The sequence below is a fragment of the Anas platyrhynchos genome, chromosome 3 (genome assembly GCF_047663525.1).
Source record: "Anas platyrhynchos isolate ZD024472 breed Pekin duck chromosome 3, IASCAAS_PekinDuck_T2T, whole genome shotgun sequence".
NCBI lineage: Eukaryota > Metazoa > Chordata > Aves > Anseriformes > Anatidae > Anas > Anas platyrhynchos.
This window is the reverse complement of record NC_092589.1, coordinates 93276852-93285655: the sequence shown is the minus strand read 5'-3', so window position 1 is coordinate 93285655 and position 8804 is coordinate 93276852. Positions and strand designations below refer to the sequence as shown.

At 47.8% G+C, this 8804-nt stretch overlaps 1 protein-coding gene across 1 annotated transcript; it reads left to right on the top strand.

Moving 5' to 3' along the window:
- Window positions 1–1174: 1174 nt before the first annotated feature.
- Window positions 1175–8579, top strand: LOC140002234 (uncharacterized). The gene is made up of 2 exons (XM_072036314.1): window positions 1175–1309; window positions 8439–8579. The coding sequence occupies exons 1-2, from the start codon at window positions 1271–1273 to the stop codon at window positions 8532–8534; spliced, it is 135 nt and encodes a 44-aa protein (XP_071892415.1). The 5' UTR covers window positions 1175–1270; the 3' UTR covers window positions 8535–8579.
- The last annotated feature ends 225 nt before the right edge of the window (window positions 8580–8804 follow it).

The following is an 8804-nucleotide window of genomic DNA, read 5'->3' as shown; positions in this document are numbered from 1 at the left end:
GCCATTAACCTTGGGATCATCTTATTACTTCATAGTATTCCAAGCACATTTACAAGAAGCTTTATATGGAGCAGCGACAAGTTCACCAGACACGCGCCCTGAGTCAGTCAGTAAATAGAAAACGCAAAACTAAATAAACACAGGCCAGATGTATTTATAGCCCAGAAAGGCTGAATTTGTAACCTCAGCAGAGACGTGACTCCTGGACAGAAATTAGTTGATGCGTGTGTAGTCTGGAGGCAGGTGGAGTGAAAGGTGATGTGATACAGGCGTCTTCTGAGTAACACCTTTTATATGCAAGTTATCAAAAAAAAAAAAAAAAAAGAAACAAAGCCTGTGAATATGCCGTGGAGGTTATACAAAAATAGAAAATTTAGGCAAAACTGAATCATGGCATGGTTTGGGTTGGAAGGGACCTCGCAGATCATCGAGGATCATGACAGGGCTGCTCGGGGCCTCATCCAGCCTGGTCCTGAGCACCTCCAGGGAGGCGCCGTGCCCTTGTGCAATTTAATATAAAACAGGCGAGACTTAGAATTAGCCGTTTATTTCTTAGCCGAGACACGGGTCTGTCAGGACGGGACACTGCTGACCCGCAGTAACGCGCCACGCAGGAGAAAGGCTCAGCGAGCCGGCTGCGGCAGCGCTGCCTCACGCAGCTCCCTTCAGGCGGAGCTGCCCCACACGAGCTGTTCCCGGGCTGACGGTGCCCGGCCGGGGGCCTCCGCTCCGGACTCGCCGCCAACATCCCCCCGGTGCCCCCCCCGGGCACCCTCCGCTCCGCTCCGCTCCCCTCCGCAGCGGCCGGGGGCGGCGCTCCCCGCCCCTGTGGGCGAGGCGCGACCGCTCCGGGCCCTGCCCCCGCCCCCCTCCCGCCACCTCCCTCAGCAACCGGTTCCCGCCGGCTGCCTCCGCCTCTCGGCGCCCTCCCGCCCCCGCCCCGCGGCAGCCCCGCCCCGCGGGCGGCTCCGCTCCCGCCCCCTCCGCGCCGGCGGCGCCTCGGATTGGGCGGGCGCCACGCCCGTCGCGGCCGGGCGCCGGCGAGGGGCGGGCCCCGCGGCGCTAGTGCAGGAGGCGGCGCCCAGGCTCCCCCCTTGAGCCGCCGCGTCCGCGCCGCGCCAGCCCGCAGAGCCGCCGCCCGCCGCAGCTGTATGCCCCAGCCCCGCTCCGCCGCCGAACCCCCTCCGGCAGCTCCGCGGCCTCCAGCGCCTCCGCGTCCTCCTGCTTCTGCTCCTCCTGCCCCCGGCGGTGGCGCCCGCACCCCGGCTGTATGATCAGGCTACAGTCTTCAATGAGTAACCATATTCCTGTGAGTGCCGCCGCGACGCGACGCGACGCCCCCCCCCCGCTTCCCTTCCCCGCACCCTGCCCGCGGACCCTCGCCCCCCCCCCCGGGCGTGCGGGGCTCGGCGCCTCTCCCTCTCCTCTCTTCCCCTCTCCCCCCCTTTCCCCGGCCCCTTCCGTCTCCTCCATGTTGTCTCCTTTGTTCTGGTCGCGGGGCAGCCGGGCTGGGCTCGCCCTCGCCGCGCCGCCAGGGGATGGGTTGACCTGTCCGCCGCTCCGCATCACCGTCTGGCGGCGGCGGTGGCGGCGGTGGCGGCGGCTCCCCCCCGGTGCGGGCACCGCAGCGCCCCGGCGTTGTGGCAGGCCGGGAGCCCCCTGCCGGGGGGAGGCCGGGGCCGGGCGGCGGCTGCGGGGGACAAGATGGCTCCGCGGCGGGAGCCGGGGGGAAGAAGCGCGGCTCCGACCCGGCAGCAGCAGCAGCAGGAGGAGGAGGAGGCGGCGGCCCCCCGGCGGCGCTCGGCGCGGCCCCGGGCCCGCGGGGCGCTGGGACAAGCCCCGGCCTGTCCGGCCGCGTGGGCGAGGGGGGGGCGGCCGGGGGGGAGCCATGGCGGCGGGGCACGTGCGCGGCCGCCATGAGGGGGGGCGGCCATGAGGGAGGCCGGGAGGGCGGCGGGGCGGCCGCGCTTTGTCTGCGCCGGGCGGCGGCTGCCGGGGCGCGGAGCCTGCCCCAAACGAGGCCGGGAGCGGGCTGAGGGGAGAGGGACTGCGGAGGAGGCGGCTGAAGGCAGGTTGAGGCTGGGTGCCGCCGTAGCAGCCTGCCGCTCCGCGGGTACGAGCTGCCGAGCGTAATAAAAGCCGTGAATTTGGCCGGAGCCTGTCGTTGAGCCCTTTCTTTGTGGTGTTCTCTTCCCCTCCCCTCGTAATCTCTCCCTTGCTTAACTTCCGTGACCGCAGAGCACGCTGTGTGTTAAAGCAGCAACGCCACAGAGCTGGCAGGTGGCGGTGCGCCCTCCGCAAGCAAGCAAAACGCGGTCAAAATCCGGCTGCTGTCAGCTGGGAGCAGCAGGAGCACGGGCACTTGCGTGCGGCTCGTAGCTGCCGGCACAGCGAATCCTCTGAGCTGACCCTGGCGCAAGGGCTCGGCGATCCTGCTGCGCCTCGCTGCTGCCGGAGACAACTTCCCAATATGTCTACCTGTGTCTGCGGAGTCGCCGAAGCAGTGACTCAGAAGTACGAACGCTGTCTCCTCGTAACTTCATTAAACTGTCAGATCAAAAAACAAAAAGAAAAACAGCGTGGAGATGGCACTCAAATGTCAGCTCTCGTTATTATACCGACGGAACGGCAGCGCGCTTTGAAATTGTTGTACAGGAGCGGCATTGTTTCAGGGGAAAAATGTGAAAGAATGCAGGGAGGAAATGTGAGAATGAGGAAGAAAAATGAGTGACAGCTGTAGCGAGGGCTGAGGGAGAAGGTTATCATTGTCTTAGTGAAACTAAACGTGTCAGTATGGCAGTAAATAAATAAAACTTGTCCTTATCTAATAAATCCTATCTTGTGAAACCTTTCTGTTATGACAAAGACATGCCACGTAATAATGCTGGATCTATCCCAGTGTGTAGGCTGACTGTAAGTGATCACGTCTCTTAAAGATTAACCAGAACTCCCTGATCAGTGTATTACTGAATTCTCAGCTAGTTGTAGATACCTTATATTTGAAGATAAAACTCAGTCTATAAGATCAATAAATAAGGTAACTGTTACAAGTAGATCCCTAACTTCTTACAGCTTCTCTCACAGGTGCAGCTTCTTTTGGGGGATTTGTATTACACTTAAAATACAGCAGTAACTGTATTTGCCTTTATATGCTTAAAACATAATGGAGTATGTTTTGAGTAGAATGACAGGAATTGAGTAGTTTGCTGTTTAAGCAACAGAAGTGTTAAGTAGTTTCTGAGTCTGTCCTTCCTCACTTTCAGAAACTCAGACGATGCATTAGAAAAGGGGTGGAATTGGATTGTCACGTCTTGCTTTCCCCAGTAGGGAATTAAGGCTTTTTTCATGTTCTTTCGTGGTGCAAGCAGGAGAACTGGGAATATAGTCACAAGGCCTCTGTTTCATCATCTGTTGAAGTTGCATTGACTTGCTATACAGGAAGTTTTGAGATAATCTTTTCTTCCCCTGAACTGCATGCTTTAACCACAAGAAATGTCCTTTGTGGAGCATGTTGTAACAAATTTGTGATAAACCCTTGGCATTTCTTGTTTGCGCTATCGGAGTGTATTTTCTTAGGCTGTGAGTTGCTCTCTCTGGGCCAAAATGGGTAGCCCTGTCACCGTGGATATCATAACACAGGTGTTCGCGTACCCTGTAGATGGAAGGTGAATCTTGTCAACAATACCTAATGAAGGTGTGCCATCACCTTACGTAATGGCTCTGTAGTTAGTACCCCTTTCCCTCCCACTTCTTTGTGCCTTTGTTACCACTTAGGCCTTGAGTAGTAAGAGTCTGGACACTTGCCCCCCAGTTTTTCAGTAGCTTTTTGACAAGTAGCAAGTTTAGAACAATTGTAGGCACTGCCACATTGTAAGGAAGTTCAGTTTTCTAGCTTTTATTGCATAGTTTCAGTGACAAAGTGTACTATAGTGTGGTTTCAGAGAATGTGACACCCACATCGCTGATTCTGGACATAAATGTTCAGTCTAGGAGCAGGTGGGTTGAGCAGCTGAGAGCCATCTTACACATCTTCTGAAAGTGAAGTGCCCTGCAGCTGTGTAGACCAGAGCTTCTGGATTGCACACTTCTAAAGGTGCTACCAGGTTTTGAACAAACATCAGCACCATGGGTTAACCTTACAGGCCTTCCACTTCCACATGTCGGTACCAGTCTAACACATTTTTCAGAAGCACTTTTTGCCAGATGTAAATGATTGTTTAAAACAGAATTGATGTTTGAATCTTCCTGTCAGCAAAGACAAATAATTTAGTTTCCTATCCCAAAGAAGGGTGTGAATTAAAGCTTTTCTTTATGAGATGTCTTCCTCTTGCTTGAGTAATTATTCTGTAATTTCTTGTAATTTCTATGATGGATGGAGCAATCATAGTTAACATGACTTTGTCCCTTATTGGACAGGATACCTTCTTTTAATAGGAGGTCTTGGCATATTAAACCTTCATTTTGTTTTCCAAGTCGTGACGGATCTGAGAGTCTAAATGTAGCCTGGCTTTCTGTTACTAATAGAAACTGCTGCTATCATCACCAAAAATCCTTCAGTGTTAATTTCCTCAAGGATAGCTCACATTGAAATGGAAAGCCATGTGACGGAGTACCCAAATTAACAGTACAAACTGTTAGTTGGTATCATTCTGTTAAACTTCTGTATACAACAGCATGCATTTGGGTTTCACTTGTGGAGCCTTACGCATTTATATGGCATCTTGATTTTTTGATAAATCACCTAGCAAATAATTAACTATCTGAAAAAATACAGTGACTTAAACTGTACTTCCAAGCCTTTTGAAAGTTGTTGAAGTCATTTGGGTTCTCACCAAGCATGAGATGGTGTTAATTCCTGCAACAGTGTGTTTATAGCTGACTTTTTGTCTTCCAGATCTTTTTGCTGAAGAGGGATGAAACCTTGTACTCCAACTTAATGTCCTAACACAAAGAGCATGCCAATATACTTGTCTGTAATTTTAACTCCTGGAACAGACCTAAACTAGGTTGGCAAAATCTATCTTAGCATAGTACAGACTATTACAGCATTAAGGAATCGGTCTGCACACGGAGCTTTCCAGCTAGCAGTGATGAGAAGAGATGGCATACTCATCAAAGGAAAATGTGAGCTTTGCTCCTTTATAATGTGGCAGCAGCTGTTGCCAAGGCAAACAGTGAGAACGAAATGCATGCTTAGTTAGGTCCGTACTTCTCTGAATTAGTAAGGTGCTGATGTGTCTAATTGCTAACTGCTAAGCCAGTATTAAAGAAATGAATCCATTTGTAGGGGTTAATTGCACAGGGAACTCAAACTTAACATCGTGTAATATAGTCCCTTCAACTTCGTATAATTTGAATTGTGAACACAGTTTCTGGATGTAATTAACAATCTGCTTTGAAAAAGGAGGCGTTGCTGCTTAACCAGTGCTCTGCTGCCTGCCCTCCTCTTTACCCCTGCGAAGTGTTTGTCTGCTTTTATATTGAGTACTCCCAGGCGCGCAGTGAGGGCAGCCAACCTACTGGACTGGATGAAACCCGATGGCTTCTTACTTCCTACCTGCCACCGTATGGGGTCGTGCTGCCTTTTTTCCAATTACTCTGTGTTCCTTTCCCTCTAAATCCTTCATTGTGCGGATTGAAAAACTGTTTCTTTACCCTAGTGACCCAGTTCTGTCTCATAATTTGGAGCTCACGTTTTTTCTGTTATTTCTGTTTCTGACACTCTTCTCTCCCTCATCCTCTACTGGAGAAAATGGCCAGCTTGTCTTAGAAGACTTACAAAGAGATAAACATGAGATCTGCCAGCACATGAGAAAAGCAGCGTAAGACCTTGCGCAGATGGATCTGCTTAAAGCTGCCCTGTGCCTTTCTGGCGTTCTGCTTCTTAAACTAATTGAAAGTGACTTTAAATAAGCCCTCTTCAGTTCTCCGTTGCTATTTTAGGTGTTCCCTAAGTCTGGTCCTAGGACTCTTTATTGCACCATCTACCTTTTGCTGGTATGGTTGGTATGTCAATGATGATGCTTGAAATTCTTCACATTCTGCTGGCTACTGTTAGTCTGTTGTCCTTTAACTCTTCGAGGGATCCTTCCTGCTCCTTTTTCATGCTTATTTTATTTCAAGATCTTAGGTTACATCACAAATAAATCGCCAATTACTTGGAGAATTAATCCTCTAGTCTTCATAAAAATGGTGATGATAGAACCTCTGGAATGGCAGCAATGTGTGTGCAGCTCTTTTTGTGTCATACTGGTTAGCAGTTTATTTTTTTGTCTTCTTTTTAAGCCAGTAAGGTGCATCCTTAAAAGTTGTTAACAAAAAGTTGTCTGAAAATGTGAAAAGGACCAGGGGAGGCATTTGGTGTTCTTCTTGTAAAGGTACTTGGTAACTATGGTTCATCTCTGCTACGGTCAAAACTGGAATAACTTTTCCCTGTTACAAGGACTTCCTCTCCTCTGGACTTAGGAATGGAGCAAAGCCCTGCCTGCAAGATAAAAAGTTGTAGCAGTTCTTTAAAAGCATACAGCACTTGGAGAACTCCTGTGCTGCCAGGAGGCCTCTTAGGAAAGCCAGCAATTGTTAGGTCATCTGATCTGTTGTGACTTCTGCTTAATACTCAGCATTGTTATGAACATGCTCGCTGTCGTCTTTCTGGATATGCTTTAGCGTCTGCAGTGGGGTCTTGGTGTGACTCCAAATCCTGGATGGCAGCTAGCAACTGTGAGTTATTTGCATGTAGCTTTTTCTTCCTGTCATTTTCAACAAAGTGGTTTAAGACGTTGGCAGTTGTCAGGCTTTATCGTGCAGTTTTCTTTAGGTTCTCATCTGTTGAATTTGCTTTCTTGTGGTTGGGCTGCTTTTCAGCACAGGCTGGTTCTTTCATGGTTATTTGAAAGAAAGTTGAGTGTAGGAGCACTGAAATTCTGTTGCTTATTTTCTCATCCGTGCTTGCCATGATTGTATATGTGGATGGATGCATAGAGTTTGTGGGTTAAAAAAAATAAATAAAAGTCTGATTGCTACAGTTTACTTACTAGAAAAATATACAATGTAGCTCGATTTATGAAGGCAAAGAACTGATATTGCCATTTCCTATCCTACCAAAAATCCCATTTTAAACAGTAAGTCTGATAGTAAGTCTCCTCTGTAATTTTGCATGCTCAAAATTAACCCATGTATGGGATTACCCATACATCCCAAAGTATGTTGGGTGATATTTTGTTTGGACTTAGAAATATTTGAATTCCTCCCAGTGTTTGAAGTTGACTGGCCAGCATACTTCATTTTTCCTGAGAAGTTGTAGGATTGGTGATGTTTCTCATTATACCTAAGAATAATTTGTGGGCATCTGTTTCAGCCTGTATCTATCCTTTTGGGAGACAAAACTTCTTTTTACCCTCTGTTCCCCAGGTAGAAAGGGGCTTTTGGGTATTGTCATCAGCACTGCCATTGTGACTAGGCATGAAACTAACTCCTGTGCCATAAGGTTCCAGAGTGCATAAAAGCATGTATTCTTGGATCATATTCACAGCAACATCTGCAAGTGAATGCATAACTTATGGCAGTTCATCAGCTCTCTACTTCCTGATTGTGCATCTTGCAGTAACTTTATATGCAAATTTAATCTTAGGGAAATAGAAAGCTACTGGGCAGGAATAACCTAGTCAGTAAGTTGCCTTCATATATTTTTTTAGCTAGAGTATAGCCACTATTTTGATATAATGTCTTCATCCTTAAGTATGTGAAATGTTCCTTTAGAAGTCTGCATGCTTTAAGTCTCAAAACATGTTTCAAACCTTGTGTTACTTTGTTAGGCCACAAAGATTTTGGGGTTTGCTTTCAAGGCCTCCTGCATTTCCAAGTTTTGTTTCTTTTTTAACTGGCTATTCTGCATGTGAGTTAATTGTTCCTACATGCAAACTCTGTCTGTTGCATTATCCTTTAAGGCAGGTTATTCTGTCTCTGTGTAGAGAATGGTAATTTGGTTTAAACAGTAGTTGTCTGAATATTCAGAGTGAACATTCAAGGAATCTCGTGTGCCTGTGTGTGGCTGCTTAAGGTCAGTGTAACTTTAGTAGGTGTTGTGATATTTTTTTAATTTGCAGTAGAAGATAGCTACACTGGGAGTTCTTAAAACTTCATATTTTCTTGCAACGTTAGCACTTCTGAGTTTATACTTGAAAATATTTAAATCTTCAGTATTAAAGTACTCGATACAGCAACTTTGTTTTAATAAATATATTGACTTTCTAGTAAACAGTTTCTTTGTCAGGGAAGGTAACAGGATTTTTATGCAAACCTAATTCTTGGATTTAAAGAATAAACCTTGTGAAACTTGGTCTTTCTCCTTTCATTTATTCAGTTTATAATGCTTATTGTCTTAAAAATAACCTTACCTTATGTATGCTCATTTTCTTCTTTCTCCTTTCTCTTTACAGCAGTTCTGTGGTGTTCTTGGTCACACATTTATGGAGTTTCTGAAGGGCAGTGGAGACTACTGCCAGGCACAGCACGACCTCTATGCAGACAAGTGAACTGTAGAAATTCATTACTACTCCACCAAGAAGCCCCCCTAAGAGTGGTTGACCAGGATAAGAAGTATTGAATTGAAATTGGCAGAGCATTTAACAAAAGAATTCAGACCTGGATGGGGTAAACCTCAGTGCACTGCCTTTCTTTTGCCTCAGTATTACTGGATTGAAGAATTGCTGCTTCTTGTTAGGAGGTTCATTTCATTTCCCATTGCTCCCAACTTCATACTTCGAAGCACTGAGAATTTCACGTGGAGTATAGTGAAGTAGACT

What these genes read in the sequence shown, in the direction of transcription:
- LOC140002234 (XM_072036314.1), top strand. Translation starts at nt 1,271, where the DNA reads ATGATCAGGCTACAGTCTTCAATGAGTAACCATATTCCT. An exon ending in CAATGAGTAACCATATTCCT is followed by an intron (nt 1,310 to 8,438) that starts GTGAGTGCCGCC and finishes TTCTCTTTACAG; the next exon opens with CAGTTCTGTGGTGTTCTTGG.